Source organism: Anopheles moucheti, chromosome 2 (genome assembly GCF_943734755.1).
Source record: "Anopheles moucheti chromosome 2, idAnoMoucSN_F20_07, whole genome shotgun sequence".
In the NCBI taxonomy this organism is placed as follows: domain Eukaryota; kingdom Metazoa; phylum Arthropoda; class Insecta; order Diptera; family Culicidae; genus Anopheles; species Anopheles moucheti.
In genome coordinates, this window is record NC_069140.1 from 21,456,501 (window position 1) to 21,480,150 (window position 23,650).

A 23,650-nucleotide genomic window follows, 5' to 3' on the forward strand; every position below is an offset into this window, starting at 1 on the left:
GCAGTTTCGCTTTACAATTGCAATATCCTCCCTCTCCCTACTGTCCCAGTAGCCAAATGGAAGACAAAGCGTGCTAAATGAACCTCCCGGGTGTTTCACCTTGACGCGGACCGGGTGAAATCGAAGTTGACCATACACGGGTTCTCGCTGCTGGTCCCTAGCCTGCTCGACAACAGGAGCACGGTGAGCGCAATAGATACGTTTCCCGTTTTCGCTTAATTACTTGCTCATTATCGCTTGAGTGTGGCGCTAGACTGGACCGTCGGCTGGACGGGGAAAAGCCAACCGTGATCTGCGAAAGTTGATCCAATTTTAACAACCGTCAGCGTTATTTGTTTCGCATACCATCGACGACTGCGCATGTCCTTCTGGCAAGCGACGAACACATCTATTGTATCAGTAAAGTCCTTCCATCGGTTCTCTTCTTTCCGGTAAATAGCCAAGTAATGGGACGGCTGGTGAGGTAAATTGACTTTTGTCAGGTGGGAGACTGTCGATGGCAGTTGAAACCTGTCGATGGTCGTGCGTTAACGGCATGGGAACCTTGTTGGGATGACCACGGTGTCCGTGTATCCCGTTGCGTTTACCGTACTCTACACTCGTCTCATCTTAAAAACATCATAGAAAATGTATTGTCATACCGTTCTGCCAATTGTTGCGGATACATCATCTACCGAATGACCTTTTTAGATTGCATTGTGCGAAACAGGTATTGTGTCGTATTGTTCCCGCAGAGGTTAGATTGAAATAAATGCTGGAAAAATGTAAAAGATGTCTACGTTATGTTATGTACTCTCTGAAAGAAGAATTTCACTTGTGGGCTATTGAGCCCTACAAAATCTATAGTGCTGTTTTGTATTTGATCATTCCACTATAATCTTTCAATAAATGAAAGAAAACGCCTCTTTTATAAAAAAAACTCATTAACTCAAACGACAAAACTAAAATAGTAATTACATTGAGCGATTCTAGAGAACCTCAATATCCCTCATTAATTCCAGAACTCCTCGTTCAAGGAACCCGTCATTCCTTGGAAAACCCGCAACTTTCAAGTCCGGTGCGTAAAACCACAATTATGATGATTTTATTATGGCTACGTACAATTATCATAATCGTTTTACATCTCACGACATACTCTCCCATTCTCTGCCATGCGTCATGCTGTGCAAAAGGATATTCCAACGACCAACCACCATTTGCTGGACTTGTCTTGGTCCGCAATCGGAATGTATCGTTGCATGCTGGCAAAAAGGACAACCAGAGCTGAGCATGATCCGAACGGAAGCCAAACCGAGTGGGTGGACCCGCACCCCGATTATGTCCCTCTTACTGTCTTATCCTTCTGCACTGCCCGGTTGAGGTCACATTCATTTCCCCTTTTTCCTACCCGTCCGTCCAAGGGCTGCCGCCATCCTTTGTCAATGTTTGTCGATTTTACGCTTCAAACTTCGAATTTTTAATGCAATTAGGAAAAGTAGATTACAATGCATCCTTTGCATCCCATGGCACGATACCGACCGTTTTGTTTCGCTGGTTGTACCTCAACACACCAACTCACACACAAGTTCGGTGTGTTCTGCAGGCGTCGAAAGCTGGTCTTCGATTGTCCCTAACATCGGTGGCAACCGCACAAGTAACTACGGCTGGAAAAGATCCATCACCGGCGGCAGCAGCAGCAACAGCAGCATTTAATAAGATTTAGTGGGATTTTCTCAACTGAACAATTGTGCTGAGATAGGATTAGCCATTAGCCGTATGTACGACTGCCAACTCTCTATTTCGCTCTCTCCCTCAGTTTTCTTAGACAGGTTACAATCTTTTTGGGAATGCATTTGCTTGTTCCGCATTACTACACTCTTTTTTTCTGACGTCGGTGAGAGAAGAGTCGTTATATTTGGATGCCATTCTGTCGGACTTGAGTTATGACTTTTAACTGCTGCTCAATGGCATCAAACTAAGCTGTAGCTAAGAAGTACGTAATCTGTTTGACTTTGTATGGTACAATGTATATCAACGATTAGGTCTATACAGATCGCTAGTTGAGCAGCATGATCAAAAAAGATTGTGTCCACTTGGGTAAGTAAGTCGTTTAGAAAAGGAGTAAATGAGCTAAATATACAACTCAAGCTACTAAGAACATCTCGGCAAACATTAAAAAAATTAAAATTTAACTCTACACATGGTGTTCAACCGTCATTTCAAAACAACGGTTTCGTTGAGCAGTCAACCCAAGGTTATACACCATTTCAAATTTTTCGCTGCAATAATTGTTTAACTATATTCTTTAATTTCCGCAAAAATGTGTATCTATTCGGTGTTTATTAAATCTTTTAAACATGTCTTTACCTTCAATATGCAGTTGCTAAAATGTCACTACTTCACGAAGGTTCTCCGAGTATTTCTACACTTTATATCGATACGATTCTATTTGAAAATGTACCAAATTCATGAAATCAAGCTAAACCCTAAAGTGATAACTTTTTTAATAACCTCCTCAAATGCTAATACAAGCAAAAATGCGATTTTAAATTATTTAAAACATAATTTACTGCTTCGTTATTACTACCAGCGATTCCCACTGTGCTGAGCGAAATGGGCGAAGCGAAATCGGGTTTCCTCTGCTACATCGAGCGAAAACTGTCTCGAATCGACAGAGAAAAAAAGTCAGAAAACAAAAACGCAAACAACGAGCAATCTCGGGCTCATTCCGTAAATCGTAAAACGTAGGTATCAAAACCAGTGCATATTGTTCGAAATATAGTTACAAGTTGCGTTAAGTCCATGCGAAACGTATTCATCATATTGTCCAAAAGTAAACATAGCCGTAAAAGTGTTTATTTCCCTTCGCCATCATCCATCATTACCATCTTCGTCGTCGTCGTCGTTTCAAGATTCCAGAACCGACTAATTGGAAGCAAAATTCATTGTAGTCGGTAGTTGCTCCCTGTAACGCATTTAAATCTATTTAACACGATTGTCCCAGCGTTGATTCAGTGATTTTTCCCGCAACGTGTACAATGAGTGGCTTTAATCTGGCAGCTGAAAATCGAACATTGCATTTCTGACGACATCCTCTGACCAGGCACTCTCATATACACTCGGTCAGGGGAGACGCTGCGGGCAGCAGCAGATAAGCGCAGTGTGCTGGTTTTCTACGCCGTTCCCCGTAGCTAATGACCTGTTTTTTGTCGTTCCTTCCTCCGAACATTGTGCCGTGGCGTTAGAAAGGGATTTGGGTATTGAACGGTCACTTTTCCGTGGTCTACGTTTGACGTTGTTCCATCGGGTCAAGGAAAAGTGCGTATTTCGCGAGTTAAACCACCCATCAAGTGCGTTGTGTACCTGTGTGAGTGTGTGTGTGAATGTGTATTGGTGAACTAATAGAAGACATAGGAAAAGAAATTGCGTTCTGTTCAAGTAGCCTTTTTTGTTTCATCGTGACAACAAGAAATGACGTTTGTTTCTTCCATGTCGAGGTCGTTCTTGTGATCATTGTTGCTAGTGCGGTACCGAAACGTAACCTTCCTCCCAATCTAGCTAGTGATGACGTAAAGAGGATGTATATATGCTAACTTCATAATTCATAAGCAGTTGTAAAGCGGCAACACACGCACCACAGGGGGGCATTAATAGCATTTACATGGCTGCTGTTGCTGGCCCATTGTTGAACGTATTTGCAACATGGAACCTGCTGGAATGAATCGCAACTAACAAAGCTCATGTGTGTGTATGTGTGGTGTGTGTGGTTATGATTCATAAAGGGGTGGTTCAAATGAAAACAAAGCCTTGTTGGGCTATGTGCACAAGGAAAAAAACAGCTGTAATCGCGACAGTTTACTTTCCTGGCGTAAACAAAATATCCTTTTGGTCCTTTTGGAAAAATAAACCATTCCAATTGCGTACTTCCCACAGTCTATAGAACGTCACAAATCAAAGCAACCATCCATGTAATGTAGTTACGAGACGGGCGTATGTGTGTGTGTGTTGTACAAGGTGCATACATCTTCAAGGGCTGCTACGCAATGGTTCTGTTTTCGTTATGTGTCAATATTTGCACCTCAAGAACAGTACGCGCTCTCTTTGTTATGGAAGGTTTGGATGTCTGAGACGTTAAAAAAGGATTCAACCCAGTAACAACAACAACCAGTGCCGCTCGACTGTGTATTACGCGAGGGTATCATCCCCAACAATGAGCTCTTCTCCTTTTGCAAAATATTGATCACGATGATGATGACGGTCACAGGCAAAAAAGGCGATAACAAACCACCGACCGACCAGCATGTGTCCAGCAATGTGTCACACAGCTTAAAGTGGAAATGATAAGCGACAACACATACACGGAGAAAATTGTAATTAATGTAGAACGCTTGATTCATCCTACATGGTTCACAGCACTGGTTGATTTGAATCAACCTACTAATCGGAACCCACTTCTAGATCTTGCAAAAACAGACAAAAACAACAAACAAACAAACAAACAAACAAACACGGAAACAAAGCAAAAGTTGCAATAGTACAACATCAGTAAAATGCATCCCCACTGGGATAACGGAACCACGTTATCGGTTTAAAGTTCCCTAGGGTATTCGTGTTCAATCGCGGTGCTACTCAACGTAGAGAAATCCAGCTTCCAATGCGGGCCAGTTCAACGGTTCAATGGACCCATCATTTTGGGATGATTAAATCTGTTCCAATATCAGGGTGTTCGGTGCAACAACAAAAAATGCCCCCTTAACTACCCCGGAAACACTATCGCCAGTCGTTTATGGATGTGAATCACCCTTAAAATAGGCGCCCAAGTGAACGTGTTTCTATGTTTAACATTCCTTATCAAATTACGCAACCGAATGCATTTGAGATTCCGTTCTTCGTTTGCTTCTAGAATATAGATCCCTCGCTTATTATTCTCATGACCAATATGATCCGTCCAGCAACGAGCAAGATATGCAATGTTATCTATACGTTAATGGCCATACTTAATGGTTACTTTAGCATTCGACCGTAATCTTCCTTATCTCTACTACCTGTACCCGTGTAAGGCTGTAGGGCTTCTTGCTGGAGACAGTTGTTGACTTTGTGCCGACCAGAGCGCCCTGGTTAGCTTGGATACGAAACGCGCCACCCAGATCAGATCAGGGTGATCAGGGTGTACTAACAAGATGTTAGTTAAGAAGTTTATCAGGTCAAGACGAGAACAATGAAGTCGTTGTTTAGGCTTGTTTGGTCCTTGTTAGGTAAGTCCAAACAAGGACAACAAAACAAAAGGACAAGAAATCACGAAACAACTATTTCGTGGAAAAAGGACATACATACCGACGCTTAGGAGATTAAAGATGACCCAAAAAACAAGATTAAAACGGTAGAACGTCCACACCATCTCATTCCAAAGTAGTAATAAAAGTGCCTAAAGATGCCTAAAACTTCATCGTTTACTAGACCTATATAGAACTATATAAGAAATCATCTTCAGGTAAACAAATCTCTTAATTCTCTCCCCTTAAATTGTATCATTGCAGCCCAAAAGTGCAATCGCTAAGCATATTGTTAAGCAGGAAAGCAAAAAAGGAAAGTGTGCATTTTGAAAATGGCTACCAGGAAAAAGGCGCTTCTGAAGGTAATCGTGCTCGGTGATAGCAGCGTCGGAAAGACGTCTCTGATGAATCAGTACGTGAACAAGCGTTTCTCGAACCAGTACAAGGCCACGATCGGGGCCGATTTCCTCACGAAGGAAGTGGTGATCGATGAGCGAGTTGTAACGATGCAGGTAATATATTTGGAAGTAGTTGCCAGAACCATGTGATGCAAACTATTAATTTAATTTAAATTCTTCTGCTCAGATCTGGGATACGGCTGGTCAGGAGCGGTTCCAATCGCTCGGTGTTGCGTTCTACCGTGGAGCGGATTGTTGCGTGCTGGTGTACGATACGACCGCACCAAACACATTCAAAAATCTCGAATCCTGGAGAGATGAGTTCTTAATTCAAGCTAGCCCCCGTGATCCGGACCATTTTCCGTTCGTTGTGCTGGGAAATAAAATTGATTTGGAAAATCGAGCAGTAAGTAACGCGTCGGTATCAAAAGCCACCGTGACACGCTGACCGAAAAACCCCATCGCGTTTCATTGTAGGTATCGACGAAACGTGCTCAGCAGTGGTGCCAGACGAAGAACGATATACCATATTTTGAAACATCCGCCAAGGAGGGTATTAACGTTGATCTAGCTTTCCAAACCATTGCCAAAAATGCAATAGCCCAAGAAACAGAGGTAAGGAGAGCGGGATCTCGAGTTACTGTAATTCATACTAATCGCAATGCTGTTTCTTTCGATTATTCCAATTTCTCTAAATCAGGCTGATCTTTACAACGATTTCCCCGACCAGATCAAGCTGAACACACGCGACAGCCGGCCACGAAGCGGAGACAACTGTTCGTGCTAATATTATCGAGTTAGTAAAATTGACCGCCCTCCTTCTGACCCCCACATAACAACAGCAGCAGCAACCACCACACACGAGATAATTCGGGGCACATTCGGTGGCACCCTCAACAATAGTAGCAACAGCAGCAGCTTTAGCAGAAGTAGCAGCTGTAACAGCAGCAGTAACAGTGAAAGCAGTGAAAGCGATATCAGCAGCAGCATCAATAGCAATAGTAACGACCAGGGCGGTTGTACTACTACCGCAACGGACGATACCATCCTTCGCAGATGAAACTGAAGGTGGATGGCTTAAAAGCAACAGTTTAGCAATCGGGTCGAACAAGGGGAGCCAATATTCAGCAAAGCATATACATCCGGTTCAATGTTCCCGGTGTGTTTAAAGTTTTTTATTCTGTTTCTCTCTTTGTACCGCTGCCACCGTATTTGATTGATCGCTAGAAAAGTTGCGTGAATGGATCACTTGCGATACAGCCTGTCAGCAAAGCAGTAGCAAAGAGAGCAGAATTTACACACATACTGCGTAGAGTGGACATTTCAAATAAGAGGCTGCAATTTGCAATATACGGATCGATATTTGTTTCTGTTTCTTTTAACCGTACTATTCAACAACAACAAAAACATGTTATTCTAAAGGGGAAGTTCTGCCACAGCAAAAGCTCTTATGGTGGTTAGTAGCTGAACAGCCAGCGGCGGGAGCGAACTTCTGTTGAGCCTTTCTGGAAGGAGCCACACATGGTTAGAAGCGAACAAACACACGCAGTAATGGTATCTTCCAAATTTAACTCCCGCGAGATGCTAGTGCTCGAAATAGATGCGAAAAACAGATGAAGTCAGTCTAACGCATCTCAACAATGGATAGGATTAGCTTCGCTTTCTTAGACACACGCACCACGCTGGTAATGGAGCGATCAGATCAAATAGATACGTCGCTTTGCAATGAGTGTTTCGTGTGAGTGTGCGTGTTGGTGTTTAGGCATGTTGTGTACATTTTCCTAAAAATATTAAATGATAGTTTCGTTTTGACTCTATTTTTTTTGTTTGGTCAGAAAGGCAGGAGAACCATAATGGGAGAAAACCTTTGCATTGTTATAGTCTAGCGAAATTATGCGTGATTGCCGCATGATCGATGTTGAACCGCTCCACCGCGAAAATACGATACCATCCCCTACATAGACAGATAGTGAGGGCGAAAACGACAAACGGGACAATGGCTTACCGTGCCAACGCCTGCAGAACACGACGAACCACAGCACGAGAGATGAAACGGTTCGGCAAAACGGTGCAGACAGAGACGGAAAGCGACGGTGGCTGGTGGGAACGAACATAGCGGTGGAAAGGGTGTAGAAAATAGTAATGCCGTAATTGATAATTCTATCGAAAACCTTATACATATTACATATATAGTAAAAAAGCAAATTATATCTCATAGAGAAACACAGATACATTACTAGTGGAAGTATAATTTTTCATCGACTCTAAAATGCACGCCGCGTTATTTTTTGCTTCCTTTTGTGTTCTGGGGAAAAATGGTAGACGAATGAATACGCAGGAGTGATTGGCACGGTCGACATGGTTTTGCTTGCAATACAATGTGCACACCGATGTCACTTCTCCTTTCCATTAATTCTATTTTATCTCCCCCTTGAGAGTGACCTTACGCGGACTTTTCTGGCACACACAAAGAAGTTGAAGTAACTGTTCCGATTTGTTCTTCTACTTTTAATATCCTCACGGGAATGCATTGCAAAAAATAGTTTAACATCGATAGGTCGCTTCTCGTTATCACCGAACACGTTACATTTTTGTTCGTGGTTAAATTATTCGCCAACAAAATCCAACAAAGCTGCTCCCATAGCTGGTCACATGGCAGTAAAGAATTCAGACACACACTCTCAAAATTCGAAGTGCATCCAATCGCGCCAATTAGCTAAACGAAGAGTGAATAGATTGAAAAATGCATTATCGTATCACTCAAGATCCCCGGCAGCAGTGGGAGCGGCCAACATTGGGCGCAAGAAATCCGAAGAAATAAGCTTCATGATCGGGACGATTTTGGATTGGAGATTAAAGTGCGAAGTGTGAGGTGCATATAAAAGGATAACCGTAACGGCTCCTCGAGAGGAAGAAACGAAATGACACATTCAGTAAATTTTAGCTATGAGAACTAAACGTGATCGTTAGAATGATAAATGAAGGCGATTAACGCTGACAAATGTGGCTGACAAACAAGTAAAGAAAGAAAGAAAAACAATAAACCTTTATGATAAATGATTATGGTACATTTGAGTTTACTGTGGGACGTCTACTCTTCTAGGCTGCACAACAATTCATCAAAAAAACAATTGAATTGTAATATTAAAGTAAGTATAAATAATATCACGGTATAAAGATTTATCTTATGACTTTATAAAATTTGCCAAAAGTTATATTTTTCCTAAATTTCCAACCTTCGTTTGCATGATTGCAATCCTCTAGTGTTGTGCTTAATGAATCTTTTGCGAAGAGTCATTTGAATGAATCTTTAACGAGGCGTCATTCAATTCATGAGTCGATTCTCAAAAGACTCATGAATCCTCGAGATTCATGCGAATAAACTTTCGAGTCATCTTCAAACGCTTCATCTTCCGGTACACGCGGTGGGCTAAATGCGCCACTCATGGAGGTACTTGTGGACTTTGGACCTTTCCGTAGCTGGTGCTAGCATACCCACTGCTACCATTGTCCGGGGATTCCGGAGCGGAACAGTACGGATCCAGCTTCGATAGTTTGGCCGCCTTGTGATATTGGGGTTGCTGTTGTTGATGGTACCCATTACCCGATTTTTAATGGAATAATAGATCACTGCGGCGTATTTTGCCCGCTTTGGCGTAGTTCAATCGACGCTTGCTGAATATGCTTGTGTGTGAGGCTCGTTCCTTTTCCTCCTCGTCATGCCGCATGTGAGTGACTTCTTTCTCGGCCATGATGCCGTTTAGGATGCTCACGAGAAAGCTTACCAGACCATTGTTAAGCAGAATTTCATTGCTTAAACTATCCTCAGAGCTTCATGTATCTTCAGATATTCATGAATCCTCGAGAATAATGAATCCTTGAGATTCATGAATCCTCAGAGATCCATGAATCCTCAGAGATCCATGAATCCTCAGAGATTCATAAATCCTCAGAGATTCATATCCTCAGAGATTCATGAAACCTCAGAGATTCATGAATCCTTGAATTTCATGAATCCTTGAGTTTCATGAATCCTCAGAGTTTCATGAATCCTCAGATATTCATTAATCCTCAAGATTCATGAATCCTCAGAGATTCATGAATCCTCAGAGATCCATGAATCCTCAGAGATTCAGGAATCCTCAGAGATTCATAAATCCTCAGAGGTTAATGTATCCTAGATTCATGAATCCTCAGAGATTCATGAAACCTCAGAGATTCATGAATCCTTGAATTTCATGAATCCTTGAGTTTCATGAATCCTCAGAATTTCATGAATCCTCAGATATTCATTAATCCTCAAGATTCATGATTCCTCAGAGATTCATGAATCTTCAGAGATTTAAGAATCTCTTGGAAAATATAATTTTGGCGTGTTTTTTCATGATTTTCGCAACTTTTTTTTGTTTCGTTAGAACGGCCTGGCCGTATCGACTAATTTTACCACGTATAGTCAGTCTTCGCTACGGGGGATTGGTCCGGATGGGTTTTTGGTCCAGACCGTTCGTGTCTGGCTCTGCTATCGTCATGCCACCTGCTATCGTGGGCCGCCCCATGATTTTCGCATCATGGAATTTTATACATATGAAGTTATTATTAACCCTGCTAGCAAATGCTCCAAATCTGTTGTTTTGTTCAATACATTACAATTCGTAGAATTCGTTTGTATTCGTAGTTTGTACATATATTGTTGTATTACAAAAATACTCGTAGAGCATACGTATAGCCCACAGTATTGAAGAAATGATATAAGTTTTAGAAAAATAGATTTAAAAAATATAGTTTTAAACAATGATCGTTAAATTTCATTACACTGAACAATTGGAAAAATATAGCTTTGAAGTTAGATACACAATTATGTTCATTCTTTCATTATAGTTTCATTATAGTCATTCATTATAGTTTCTAAAACAGCACTAACAACATGAGATTACTCTAAGGCAACGTAAAGTTATGGTCTCTAGAATAAAATTCAGCCTAATTGGGTATAAGCAATCTAAGCAAAAAGCAATCTAGCTTTAAGAATGCTAGCAGTGCTAATAATAACTTCATCTGTATTTAAAAAAATTATTGTAGACGCGAAAATCATAAAAACACGCCGAAGAGTTTCCGAGTAACGCCATGTTTCCGAAGAGATTCATGAATCTCGAGGATTCATGAATCTCTGAGGATTCATGAATCTTTGAGGAATCTCGAGGATTCATGAATCTTCGGAATTGAATTTCAGATTAATTAATTCAGTTCAATGATTCATGCCTTGAATCTGAATCTGAATCTGAATTACCCAACACTACTATCCTCTCTTCAGCACGTCATTTCTTCGTGAGAAACCCTGTATATCGCAGGTTGCCTCACCGCACTACCACAGCCACCTTAAATCCCTTAACAAGCACTGACAGCAGCAGCATTGTTAAGGCTACCGTACCTGTACCTTTGTCGCCTGGGTTTATGACGTTTTGGAGAAAAAAAAGTCGGAAACACATCGACAGTGCGTGAAAATTGCTTTTTATTTCATGTTTTCGGCAGTAAGTTACGTGCCAAAGCCGTAATGGAGGAAGCGAAGCTGGCCAGCCTGCTAGGCAGCATACAAAAGACGGGTGATAAAACTGTAATCTATCGTAATTTGGTCGCAATCCGGACAAATTTTGTGACGAACGACGGTGGGATCAGGTTGCTATCGTCGCAAGATGGCATCAAAGTGTTGGTCGATTTGCTGAACAAACCGTACGAAAAGGTGATCGAGGTGGTGCTTAGCATATTGGGAAACTGCTGCACCAAGAAGGAATGCTGCAAACAGGTGCGTTTTCCGGGGAAAATATATTTTCAAAAGGAAGTGTTTTTAGGAGAACACGACATGGGGGTAGATGTTGGACATGGGCAAGGTGGATGAGCAGGTATACGTTTACTATGTACGATTCGTTTCTTCACTTTTAGGCGTTCGAATGCGGAATACTGAAACCGTTGATTTCGATCATTTCCAACATTCCCAATCCAAGCATCCAGTGCCGTGGGTGTCGGCTGTTGGGCAATTTGGCCCAACATGAGCCGATCAGCTACAAGATCGCCCGGGACAATGGTACCACGGGATACGCACTCAGTACCATCCTCAACGAGTCCGACAATACGGCCGTGCTGGTTATGGTGATACGTGCTATACGACAGTTGTGGCGTGAAAAACCCCTACGAACCACGCTGATGGAACAGGGTTGTATTGGGAAAATCGTTCACCTGCTGATACGGTACGCACAGGTTGAATCGGACACGGATACGCCGCTGCTGGCCAATAGCTCGCCGGACGGTGGTGGTCAACGTACAACCCAATCACCGACCAGCGACAACCACGACGAGGAAAAGGTAGTGCTGAAACACTGGCACGCCCCGGACCGGATGGTGACGAAGGAAAAGTTTAACAACATCGTGCGCAATATGGAACACAGCCAGCTATGTGATATCGTCGGGTATCAGGTGATTCAGAACTACCGCTGGAAAGATCGACCCGACTTTCAGCTACCCAAATCGAACGAAACGGTCAAACTGTTCGAGAGTGTGCTCAAGTGTATGCAGATGATTACGACCACGGTCGTACAACAAGTGATCGAAGAAATCTACGGCGAAGTGGGCGCTGGTCTGCACTGTCTCGTGTATCTTTGCGGCGAAAAGAGTCCGTTCCGGGCGCTCGCGCTAAAGGTGGTATCGAACCTGGCCGCCAATCCGGATGCAATCGATCGACTTACGGAATGTGGCGTGATCAAGATGGCAGCGGATTTGATCATGTACGCGGATCTGGGTAAGTTTGAATGCTCTTCAAAAGAATTTGGATCGTAGCTTAATTGTATCTTGCCGTTTGCTTTCACAGACGACTCGGAGAAGCGATACTGCATCAATATGATGTGTTTGCTTACGAAGGAGGCTTGCAATCGCGGGCACATTCGGCGCAGCGGTGCACTGCAGTCGTTCATGAAGATCGCCAAACAATCGCATGAAAAGCGCGAACAAGCGATGATACTGTACGCCCTGTACCAGTATCGGTTTGATAGTTTAAGCAATGAAATTCTGCTTAGCAATGGTCTGGTAAGCTTTCTCGTGCGCATCCTAAACGGCATCATGGCCGGGAAAGAAGTCACTCACATGCGGCATGACGAGGAGGAAAAGGAACGAGCCTCACACACAAGCATATTTAGCAAGCGTCGATTGAACTACTCCAAAGCGGGCAAAATACGCCGCAGTGATCTATTGTTCCATTACAAATCGGGTAATGGGTACCATCAACAACAGCAAACCCAACATCACAAGGCGGCCAAACAATCGAAGCTGGATCCGTACTGTTCCGCTCCGGAATCTCCGGACAGTGGTAGCAGTGGGTATGCGAGTACCAGCTACGGAACAGTACGCAGTCCGTCCATGAGTGTCGGATCTAGCCCACCGCGTGTACCGGAAGATGAAGCGTTTGAGGATGACGCGGAAGTTTACTCGCCTGTGTGCAGCGATCACGAGCAGGAAGACGAAACCGCTGCGGGCAATGATGGGACGGGAAAAGGTGATCAACAAATTCCCGTGCTAGCCGTCGTTTGCCCTGCTAGTGAAGCAAACCGGACGAATGATGATGAACAGGAGGAGCTAGAAACGGCTGACGGAGCGGAAGAAACGAATGATTTCGATATGGTAGCGTACCTCATTGAGGACAGCTCGAACGCAAAGTGGCTGGACGCGGTAGAGGAAAAGGATCTTCTGGAGGAGGATAGCTTAGGGTTGAAACCATCGAGAGCGACCCATCCGGAGGATTGTATCGATGATAATGAAATGTTTAAGATCGAGCTAGACATTGCCACTGCTAAAACGTTCGAAAAATATCCAATGCAACCGACGCTAACGTTGCTGTGGTCCGTTTCGAAATCCTTCCCAGCGATGGAGTTTGTACAGCCGGACACGCTAGAGACGTTACTCAAAATATGCAAACACGCGAAAAAACCACGCGGTCGCGCATTCCAAACGTTAGCCAACATTCTGAAGCACGTCAACCATTTCCTGCCACTACTGAAGCAAGACTTTGTCTTTCGATTGCACGAGATGAAGAGCCCATTTCCGGCACACGGTACTCGCTGCTGGAGTTGCGATGAGATGCGAACGGCTTGTAACGATTTGATGTCACTGTTCGGGTCGGTAGGTGAGACAGGTTATGGGCAGGGTGAAATTGCCCACATACTGCGCACCGGCGAGCAGGATTTAAAGCTACGCGTATCGTTCATCGTGCTGTTTGTCGTGCGTGACACACGACTGCTGCACAAGCTGCTGTTCGACATGAAGGTGCTCGAGATGGTGATGGACTTTATACTGGACGAGGGCACCGAACAGCAGCAGCAACCCAGATTAAACGGTATCGCATGTTGCGCCATAACACGATTATCCCAAAATTTGTCCATTTGCGGAGAGGAAGAAGATACCGGCACACCGAGCGAAAAGCTCGAGGCGAAAGAGTTCGACAACACCGTCACGATCTGTGACGAGTCCGCGCTGAGCGTGGATGAGAAGGTGATGTTTCGCGTCCGGAACGGTCCCACGGCACCACAGGAAACGGTGTACGTTTCCAAAGCGTTACTGATGGAAGGCAGCGAAGTGTTTCGCCGCATGTTCGAGGGTGATCATTTCATCGAGTCGAAAAACAACGAAGTGCACCTGCACGAACCGATCAGTGCGGATGGTTTGCGGTACTTTTTCTACCTCGTTCGGTTGCAAACGTTAAACAAACTGACAGGGATGGCACCACCGCCGAAGGTGATCGAAGCGAGCCTGGATGCGCTTAGTCTCGCCCAAAAATATCTGCTTCCGACGATCGAAAAGCCGGTAATGAACATCATCAAGACGCTGCTAAACGATGACTGTGTGTTGAACGTGTTCGAATGGTCACTGAAGAATTACAACCAGGAGCTGCTCGTCGCATCGACGTACTATTTCCTCTACTCGGACATTAGCGGTGCCGCCAAATGGAAGCTTTACCGTGCGGCTAATCGATCGTGCTATCGAGACGAATGGAGACGGTTACTTACCGAAACCATCCTTTACCGTGTGCAACCGAATGCAGAGCTTTAAATCTGCGGCTGCTGTTCATTTCGTTTGGTCGACACTTCTTGTACTGTGATCATTCGGCGTTGTTCCGCCGAGCTTCTGCCGACAGAATATGTGTGCACGTTTTAAACGTAGTCGTCATTCGTTCGTTAAGTTTATTGCTCATTTTGTGATCACAGTTCGAACTTGCCCGCGTCCGATAGGTAGCGACGATAGGACACTGCCCCCCAGTTACGGATGGCATGACGCCACTGCGCCATGACCTTGCATACCCAACACCCTGCTTCAAAATCGTTATCATGTCGCGCGACTGGATCGAGTATGTGTTGAAAACATTCCGATTTTCCGACAATCCCTAATATTTTAGTCTTTATACTTCGATTTTTGTTTTGTAATTTTACGTACGAGATTTTGAATTTATACATAGTGAACAAAACAAACTAAACACTGCCCTTCCGTTCTTATGTCTTTTGTATACGAACAAATAATCATCTGTAGCATATTTATTTGTTATGCTATAAACAGTCCCTCGCAAAGGTAGTTGTGACCCAGCGCGAGTGTATGCGCGATAGTAACATTAGCATTATCGGGATGAATATATTTCCTTCCACATTCTTTTGCATGTTACTCAGTGTGCAGCAGCCTACACGGTGGTGTCATGTACTGTTTGTTCATCCGATGCCCGTATAGAAACGATATCCGAAGTTCACCAAAACCACTGCGCGGCAACACACCGTCAATCCATTCGACCAAAAAGTAATACAACTTTTCCGGGTCCGGTTCGTGCCTGTAGCGTCCCAGCTTAATGTACGTGCTGTATGAATGTGATTGAATGTCTGGATTTTCCTGCTCCGCAACTAGATCGCATTCATCATCCTCCATCGGAACGTAACGATTATCCGCTACCGGTTTGAACTTCTTATCGAAGCAAAGTGCAATCTTGTCTGTTCGGAACACATGCAGAAGGCTGTTGCGGTGTGTAAATTTATACCTCTGTGACCGATCGTTTGCCGTGTCCGCCGAACGATCTGCCGGTTCCGGTTTTCGCAAACGATGACCAATGGAGAAGCGTGCCCGCAAACAGCGGAAAAAATCTTTCTGTATGCGAAACGTTTGTACGGCCGGTTTGCCATCCATGTTGTAATCGATGACGGAGTTCAGTTGCTCGATTACCGACTCTAGCCAGCACGTGAACGACAAGCTACACTGAGTTGCCTCGTAAGCTGGCTTGGGTGCACTACTGGCATCTTTACTTGGATTGCGCGCCCGTTGCAGCCGATTAAAGATTATTCCATTCGATTCGAGCACATTCATCAGCTTGCGGACGCTATAATTTCCCCGAGTGAGCTTCTCACGAGCAAGCATCATTCTTCCAGATCGTTTGAGGGCAGCTTTTTTGGACGTGATTCGCACTAAATCTTCTGGCTGCGAATTCTCTTCGGTTTCCGGCAGTGGCAGACTATCCTCACACTCTATGTAAGATGGACAGAAATCGATACGATCCGTTGGATCGAATTCATCCATTAGTTCGATCTGACAGTCCATCACATGGAGACTTTCTTCGCCACCGGTCAATGTGTCCGCAATGCTGGTGGTAGGCAGCAAATTGAGTGTTGTTTCATCCGTGACCGTGTTACTGGTTTCCCCATTGTTAAAAAGTTCCATATACGACGAATTCAGCATCGATTGCATTTCAATGTGCTCGCTAGGCACCGATAAGTAGCCCGCATCATTTGCCGCTAGAAGATATCCAGAAGAAAATACCGAATTCTCATCAGGAACACCATATAGCACTGCAGTCGTCGTTTGGGCAACGAATTGCAGCAATAAATCAGTCCATAGGTCATCACATTTGTCGCTTAGCAAACCTGCTGCTACTGCTTGCATATGCCAGCATACGGTCGGAGACGATTCTGGTTGCTCGCAGTTTTGGCTGTCGCAGTTGAAATGGGAATATTTTTGATTCTCTTTCAATGCCACCACATGGGACAGCTCGTACGCTGATGGCCAGTGACCAACGACGAACAAATCGTGCGATACGCGTTGCACTAAAGGGCCTCCCGGATGGCTACATTTTTCCCACAAGAAAAGCTTTTCCTCTTCCGAAATGGCGAGCGAACTGATCGTTTCCTTCGTCAATGGTAGTGCTTCTGCCGTATTCATGGATTTACAGGACGTAATCATTTGTGTCACATTCCCCTTACCACAAATATCGTTGCCTTGGATGATCGTAATGCCTTCAAGTGTTCCATCTTCGCAGATATTCGTCTGGGCGATGTACCGCAAACCGTCACTATGGCCATCGCGAACACTGTACAGTTGACCATTCGTAACCCCCGTTTGCAGAAGTGTCACTGCAATCAATCCATTTGACGAATCGCATTTCAGGGTATGTGGAATTTTATTCTTTGTTCCAGTGCGCAGTATTTCTTGGCAAACTGGATTTTTGCACTTTAAGGAACGGGTCGCATTTATTGTTCTGCATCGGGGGCATTTGCGAGTACCCCGCATCGTTCGTCGATGGTCAAACTTTAACTCCATACCGAATGATGTGGGAAATGTGTTCTCCGTAGTGCTTTACTCGAACCGAAAACTTTCCTGCCATGGATTTAAGGAGGAAGCGCTTGTAACTATCGCATTGAATGATTACTCGGGACGATTTTAACTGCAATTAAAAGCAGCAGTCTGTAAACGCAGTTTGTTTACTGAAATTCATCGAATCCTGCAATGTCATTTCGGTGTTGTTAGTTTTCGAAAATGGTTAGAAAATCCCCATGTCTGGGATTTCTTTTTTTGTTGGCGTTTTTGGTGAAAATTTGGAGTATTTTGCTTAGCAGTACGACAAATTGATAAATTATACTTGTTTTGACAAAGTTTAAGCTGCATTTAAGGTGATGGTGAGATCATATGTATCGTTTTATAATAAAAATATAATTTTTGAAAAGGCACAACTGTCAAACTTCGTGTCAGTGTACCAACCTTTTCGCTGCCCGTTTCGAATCCAGAACAACGAACTCTGGAACAAAAGCTGTGGTTCTTGTTGAGTTTGACGTCTACAGGAAAAAATCCCTAACCGGAGCGGAGATCACACGCCACAGCATACTCGTTTTGTTTTCCTTTCCGTTTCGTCGCCCGGCAGCCGGTTTTGCCGTCGGATTTAATCGACAGCATAATTTTTCCGCAACGAGCACACGCGATAACGAGCAAGCGTTTCTACGACGCCTAACACGATGTTCCGGACAGCACTGGTGGCGGCCCTCATATGTGGCCTTGGCGTACACCTGGTACAGTCGCACCCCGGATCGAAATCGCAGGTTATCGAACTGGACGAATCCAACTGGGACCGAATGCTAACGGACGAGTGGTTGGTGGAGTTGTAAGTGCACCGTTTGATAGCGTGTTAATTGCAGCTTTTGCTTGGTTCAGAAGAAAATCTTTCTAGCTGGGGAGAATGCAGACGCCGCGTGTTTCCATGATGCTACGTAGCAGATGTGTACACTCTTGAAGGCATCCACCCTAATTTTTTTTGTTCTCGCTTCCACTTTCTACTACCAGCTATGCACCATGGTGTCCGGCCTGCAAAAGTTTGGCCCCCATCTGGGATGACCTTTCAACGTGGTCGGACGATTTGAACATCAAAACGGCGAAGGTGGATGTGACGTCATCACCGGGTTTAAGTGGCAGATTTTTCGTCACCGCCCTGCCAACGATTTTCCACGTAATCAACGGTGAATTCCGCCAGTACAAGGGACCACGCGACATGAACTCGTTCATGTCGTTCATAGAGGAAAAGAAGTGGGAAACGTTGGAGCAGGTATCGGCCTGGCGCAATCCCGACTCGATCCAAATGTCGCTCGTTTCGCTGTTCTTCAAGCTTTCACACTTCCTGAAAGTAAGTAGAACCCGCCTGCGGGTAAGTGTCGGTGGAGCTCAATCCCCGTTTCTAACGTGTCCCCAGAACACAATTTTTAATTACCTTCTTTTTCTACAACTGTCTTTTTTTAGGAGTTGAATACGATGCTGCTGAAGGAATACGGTATGCCCGTATGGGGATCCTACACTCTGTTCGGAATCGGTACGGTACTGCTCGGCGCCATCTTTGGGCTGATACTGGTATGTATTATCGACTGTCTGTTTCCACCCAAATCTGGCCAGCGGCAAAGCTTCTCCGAGCACAAGCAGAAGGTGCGGGCCGAAAAGGTACCGGAAGAGTTGCGCGGTGACGAGCTGGTGGATGAGGATGAGGAAAAGCGAACTGCCGACGATGATGGCGAGTACGACGATGAGGAAGAAAATGGCGAAGCGGAGGAAAAGGAAACTTCCGAGGGTGAGAAATTCTCTGGTAGCGACGATTCGGACGATGAGGTACCGACGGTCGCCCCTACGGAAGAGAACCAACAGGATTCGGATAAGAAACCGCATCCCGAACCGGTCGCGGAAGAGAAGAAGGAAAAGACTACCACCAGCCCAGACGTGAGAAAACGCAAGCCAAGAAAGGCAGACTAAGGCAGGAATTCGTTTTCAATTTCTAACGTTTCGTTCTAAGCGATTCTAAGATGCGGAGTTGTGTTTGCCTAATTGTAAGAGGCAAATGCCTCTTATGCAAAGTGTTTTTGTTCTATGTTGCTGACGTCTCTGTGTAGCACCGGTTTGGCGGTGCGCGGTTGGTTATTTCACGAATAGCTTGAGCAGGTAACACTTTCAGGATCTGTGCTGCTCAAGCAAATTGGCCGACCGTTTTTTGGTGGTCAAACACATGAACGAACGTTCGTGTGAATGTGTTTTTTGCATTTAGCTTTGCATCAATACTTTCCAATACTTTCTACATTCGTTTTTTTTCCTTCATTCTATACAATTTTGCCAACTTACTTTCCCGTCTTTTTAACGATTTTGTTTTTGCTTAACTTAGTTTGTGTACATTTAATATAGCTGATTCTACTTACAATACGATAGGTTTGTGTATTCCTAGTTGGCAGTCGCGTACATTTTGCGTTGATTATTCTACGCAAGACTCTAAAACTACGCTCGATCACGTTTGATATGCACTTCTGACAGAGCGGAATAAACGAAATCTCATACAATTCGTTCATGCATGCAATATAGGAAGAATCGTTTTATATTGACACCATACTCAAACCAGGTCAAACGAACTAAACCATAGCAGCATCTAGCCCAAACGCATGTGTATGTAAGAACCAGCTTGCTCTCAAGCTAGTTAAAAAGGGCAAAAATTAATGATTTCTATCTACATTTTCTGGTTTGGTTGAGTAAAATTTTAACGCGATCTGTGAATACACCTAATACTGATAACTTAGTGTTCGTTATCCTTGTTCATCTTGGACTGGCGTGGATGAAAAGGACAATTTGCCGAAGCGTCAAAGCGCACGAAAGAAATGTAACTTAAATTCATCACGAGATTTTTTTCGAAATAAAGTCACGATTTGCTAGTGATAAGTGGAACCAAAATATTAAGTCTGTCGCTTGTTTTCTTTGGTTTAACCGGAAACTTTACTAGTGATCGATAATACTTATTCGTTTGTTGAATTCTTTAGTCTCAACTCTAGTGCAACTTTGGACGGCGCGACAAAGCACCGGCCAAATATTTCACGAGTCAACAATACGTATCCTTAATCAAATCTTTACTGAATCGTACAGACGAAGAAGTACAAAACAGCAGAAGGTCAAGAACTACCAAGCGGTTGTTAGTAATTACTAAGTTGTAGCAACTTGTAAGATCTCTGATTAAGGTTTTGGTTTTGAAAGCTTAAACGTTTTTAGTCCAACGTGTCATCAAAATGTTCCAATTGTGTTTGTATGAATAATTGTAAACGAAAACCCGATTTCTTTAATCTGCACATAGAACTAATTAACAAAGCGTGTTCTAGCAGTGAACACGCGCCATTCACTATTCAAAGCAACCCGTTACCTGTATGTTTGTTCACCAATGCCCTTTTGTTTGTTAGTTTCAATTTCACACGCTAAAGTTTCCCTTCAATTGGTTAAAGTAAGCCATATCCGCGGGGCTTATAGAGGGGATGAACTTTTTGATCGCCTCCTTGAAATCCTCCTCCGTCACGAGCACTTGATCGGCACTGAGACCCTCTTCGATGGAATCTGAAACAAACGAGACAGCATGCGTGTAAGATTTATTCTCGAATAGAAAAATCCTTGATTAGCACAACCTCCAGCGATGGTTTCTTTAACGGTGCGCCGTACCGCACTCAGCCACGCATTCGAACAGATCGAGTACATATCCGCACCCGTCATATCCTGATGAAGGCACTCAGCGATCGTTCGGAGCGTAAGGTTCGTCGCTAGCCGGAAACGTCCGGTAACGGCACGCAGCACACTTTCCTTGTCTTCCACGGTGCAGCTCGGACCCACGTACAGTAGCTTATCGAACCGTCCCGGTCGTAAAAGCGCTGGATCAATTAGATCGGGCCGATTCGTTGCCGCCAGTATGAAAATTTGCTGTCCCGGGTCCTTCGATATACCGTCCATCTCGCTAAGCATCTGTGAAACCACACGATCCATAACGCCACCCGAATCACCACTTACGCCCCGATTCGGTGCCAGCGAGTCAAGTTCGTCCAGAAACAGTACGCACGGTGAAGCAGTCCTTGCCCGGGCGAACACTTCCCGCACATTCTGCTCGCTCTGTCCGACGTACATGTTCAGCAACTCGGGTCCCTGTACGGAAAGGAAGCTTAAGTTGCACTCGGTCGCAACGGCCTTCGCAATCAGTGTCTTTCCCGTGCCCGGTGGTCCGTACAGCAGTATGCCCGAACGGCGCATGTTCTTCCCCATCAAATGCTTGTGGCGCAACGGTAAACCGATCGAGTTTTGTATTTCCGATTTCAGCTTTGCCAACCCGCCAATTTCCGACCACAGCACCTTCGGCACTTTCGGTGCCCCTAGACAGTCCGAGAAGGTAGATTGCATGCTTTCCAGCGAGTCGAGGAAATGTTTCGATTTGACTCGTTCGTCCTTTGAACGACGCCACGCTTCCAGTGCGTTGCCGTACAGAAGCTCCAAATCGGACAGTGTAAAGCCTTGGCTTTGTTCCGCAATCGCTTGCAGCTGTCGGGTCGGAAGGCGGGTGCGATGGCTTAGGGAGATCCAGCGTAAAAGCTCCAACCGTTCACCGGTAGTTGGTGGATGAAGCTGTATCACCTCCAGGAACAGTGAGGTCAATTTGGGTGTGTTCGAATCTTTCTGGTTTGCCAGTGCCACTACCACCACCGAATGGGAATATTTCCTACCGAAGAGAGTGGATAGTTCCGTCTGAAAGGAGCCTGTGATACGTTGATCCTCATGGCCTTCGTTGTCCACACCGAACACTTCAAAATTTTCCAGACAAATAATCAACGGCTCACAAATCTTTGCCTTGTTGAAGGCGCTGCTCAACTTCGTCTCCGTTTGGGAGCTGATGGAGGTCATGATTTCGCTGCAATCCGCATAATAAATAGGAATACCGAGCACACTCGCAACTGAACGTAGAACCACCATCTTGCCGATGCCTCGTTCGCCGCGCAGCATAAACACCGGATAAATTCCGTTCCGTACCAATCCATTGTTCTCCATCTTCATATACGCCTGCAGTGACGAAAGCAGGGAGTCATAATACTTCCGCAACCCATACGGACAACTTGGTCGCATGTTCGATCCATCGAAACGCTCCGGAAGCAAAAAGTTGCTGTACGTCGTTGTTTGCTGCAGTGTCGTTAGACTTTTCTGCACGATGCCACTCATCTCAAATCCACCGGCCGTCGAATCGAGGTTAAGACATTTAAACCAAAGCGACTTCATGTGGGCGAGTATGGCGAAATTCTTCGTGTAGAATGTATTCCCCAAAAAGCGCTCCGTCAGGGGCACCTGATAGGTGTGGTTCCGGTAGAGCAGCCGTGGTGTTTCAAAGTATCTTCCCAGGATGAAATCTACCATATCGGAGCTCAAGTCGTACGGTGTTTGATAGATGAAGATGTTCGCTTTGGCGACAATCGCTGGCAGATGCTGACCATCGGCGATACGTTGTAAACGGCCCCAATATCGTTCACCGCTCCGGGTATAACGTTCGTTCAGGTTTTCCACTAGGTTTTCCTTGACCCACAGTGCAGTTAGAGGCACTTCCGGATGGGATGCTACTTGGCAGAGTAAAGACACATCCTGTTTGTTCAGAATGATCGATACGAGACTTTTTCCTTGCTGAGTTTCTGTTGGTTCCGTCGATTTAGCCACCTTCAGTACAAGATTGATCCAATTAATTTCATGATCCACCACGTACTCCCGGAACACTGTCGGTGATACGAAGAGCGTGTGCTCAGAGTTTACTAGCTGGTCGGATTGAAGCTGCTCGAACAGGACATTCGGTATGGGTTGGAGATAAAAGTCTAGCGAGCGTAGTTTCAGATCGAACCGAAGCTTCTTGAGACCTTGGAGTAGTACAAACACCGGGAAATAGTAAGCCGGATAGCGTGGGAACCGTATCCGTGCGATATACAGCAGTAGGTGCCACTGTTTGGCTTTGATTTCCAGCATTTTTTAAGCCTAGTTTCAGCACAATTGAATGATTTCCAAATACTTCACTTGTTCACTCTAGTTTGGCGCTAAAATAAGTTGCACAAATGTATCATCATTAGTGGAGAAAACAGGCGTAATATTGCTGCTAAGAAATGCGTTCCATAAACGGAATAAAAACAATCCATTCCGGCACAGCTGATAACTGTCATGCGGATGCGACTGAAACGTCAATAGGACCTTTTTAAATTTTGTATTCATTTCAACCGTTCTCTAAGCTACCGATCGTGTTTTGAGCACGACTTTAGAACAGAATACATTGCGCATAACATATTTGATTGCTTTTTATTTTATTGCAAACCCCGAAAAGCTCTTCTCGTATAAATATTGAAGTAAACCAAGCCTTACCAAAAATGCCCT

The 23,650-nt window shown here is 44.5% G+C and overlaps 5 protein-coding genes across 5 annotated transcripts; 3 read left to right on the forward strand and 2 right to left on the reverse strand.

Annotated features, from left to right (window-relative positions):
* Positions 1 to 2,666: 2,666 nt before the first annotated feature.
* LOC128310654 (ras-related protein Rab-7a) lies at positions 2,667 to 7,467 on the forward strand. The gene is made up of 5 exons (XM_053047352.1): positions 2,667 to 2,723; positions 5,517 to 5,764; positions 5,838 to 6,056; positions 6,128 to 6,265; positions 6,351 to 7,467. Exons 2-5 carry the CDS (start codon positions 5,585 to 5,587, stop codon positions 6,435 to 6,437), a joined length of 624 nt encoding a protein of 207 aa, XP_052903312.1. The 5' UTR covers positions 2,667 to 2,723; positions 5,517 to 5,584; the 3' UTR covers positions 6,438 to 7,467.
* A 3,712-nt stretch (positions 7,468 to 11,179) lies between these two features.
* Positions 11,180 to 14,880, forward strand: LOC128297547 (uncharacterized). Its single transcript, XM_053033217.1, has 3 exons — positions 11,180 to 11,447; positions 11,585 to 12,437; positions 12,507 to 14,880. Exons 1-3 carry the CDS (start codon positions 11,199 to 11,201, stop codon positions 14,735 to 14,737), a joined length of 3,333 nt encoding a protein of 1,110 aa, XP_052889177.1. The 5' UTR covers positions 11,180 to 11,198; the 3' UTR covers positions 14,738 to 14,880.
* A 437-nt stretch (positions 14,881 to 15,317) lies between these two features.
* LOC128297549 (uncharacterized protein C2orf42 homolog) lies at positions 15,318 to 17,276 on the reverse strand. The gene has a single exon (XM_053033218.1). It carries the CDS (start codon positions 17,252 to 17,254, stop codon positions 15,338 to 15,340), a length of 1,917 nt encoding a protein of 638 aa, XP_052889178.1. The 5' UTR covers positions 17,255 to 17,276; the 3' UTR covers positions 15,318 to 15,337.
* Positions 17,277 to 17,758: 482 nt separating this feature from the next.
* Positions 17,759 to 20,173, forward strand: LOC128309833 (thioredoxin-related transmembrane protein 1-like). Its single transcript, XM_053046315.1, has 3 exons — positions 17,759 to 18,089; positions 18,269 to 18,605; positions 18,719 to 20,173. Exons 1-3 carry the CDS (start codon positions 17,944 to 17,946, stop codon positions 19,217 to 19,219), a joined length of 984 nt encoding a protein of 327 aa, XP_052902275.1. The 5' UTR covers positions 17,759 to 17,943; the 3' UTR covers positions 19,220 to 20,173.
* A 362-nt stretch (positions 20,174 to 20,535) lies between these two features.
* LOC128307439 (peroxisomal ATPase PEX6) lies at positions 20,536 to 23,368 on the reverse strand. The gene is made up of 2 exons (XM_053045289.1): positions 20,896 to 23,368; positions 20,536 to 20,827 (listed from the first exon to the last, which is right to left on the reverse strand). Exons 1-2 carry the CDS (start codon positions 23,249 to 23,251, stop codon positions 20,685 to 20,687), a joined length of 2,499 nt encoding a protein of 832 aa, XP_052901249.1. The 5' UTR covers positions 23,252 to 23,368; the 3' UTR covers positions 20,536 to 20,684.
* Positions 23,369 to 23,650: the final 282 nt, after the last annotated feature.

Bases quoted from the DNA above. Each gene is read 5' to 3' on its own strand.
- LOC128309833 (XM_053046315.1), top strand. From the start codon at position 17,944: ATGTTCCGGACAGCACTGGTGGCGGCCCTCATATGTGGCCTTGGCGTA. The intron at 18,090-18,268 runs GTAAGTGCACCG...TTCTACTACCAG, and splicing joins GACGAGTGGTTGGTGGAGTT to CTATGCACCATGGTGTCCGG. The intron at 18,606-18,718 runs GTAAGTAGAACC...GTCTTTTTTTAG, and splicing joins AGCTTTCACACTTCCTGAAA to GAGTTGAATACGATGCTGCT.
- LOC128310654 (XM_053047352.1), top strand. From the start codon at position 5,585: ATGGCTACCAGGAAAAAGGCGCTTCTGAAGGTAATCGTGCTCGGTGAT. The intron at 5,765-5,837 runs GTAATATATTTG...TCTTCTGCTCAG, and splicing joins AGCGAGTTGTAACGATGCAG to ATCTGGGATACGGCTGGTCA. The intron at 6,266-6,350 runs GTAAGGAGAGCG...TCTCTAAATCAG, and splicing joins CAATAGCCCAAGAAACAGAG to GCTGATCTTTACAACGATTT.
- LOC128297547 (XM_053033217.1), top strand. From the start codon at position 11,199: ATGGAGGAAGCGAAGCTGGCCAGCCTGCTAGGCAGCATACAAAAGACG. The intron at 11,448-11,584 runs GTGCGTTTTCCG...CTTCACTTTTAG, and splicing joins AGAAGGAATGCTGCAAACAG to GCGTTCGAATGCGGAATACT. The intron at 12,438-12,506 runs GTAAGTTTGAAT...TTGCTTTCACAG, and splicing joins GATCATGTACGCGGATCTGG to ACGACTCGGAGAAGCGATAC.
- LOC128307439 (XM_053045289.1), bottom strand. From the start codon at position 23,251: ATGCTGGAAATCAAAGCCAAACAGTGGCACCTACTGCTGTATATCGCA. The intron at 20,828-20,895 runs GTTGTGCTAATC...CGTTTGTTTCAG, and splicing joins TAAAGAAACCATCGCTGGAG to ATTCCATCGAAGAGGGTCTC.
- LOC128297549 (XM_053033218.1), bottom strand. From the start codon at position 17,254: ATGGAGTTAAAGTTTGACCATCGACGAACGATGCGGGGTACTCGCAAA.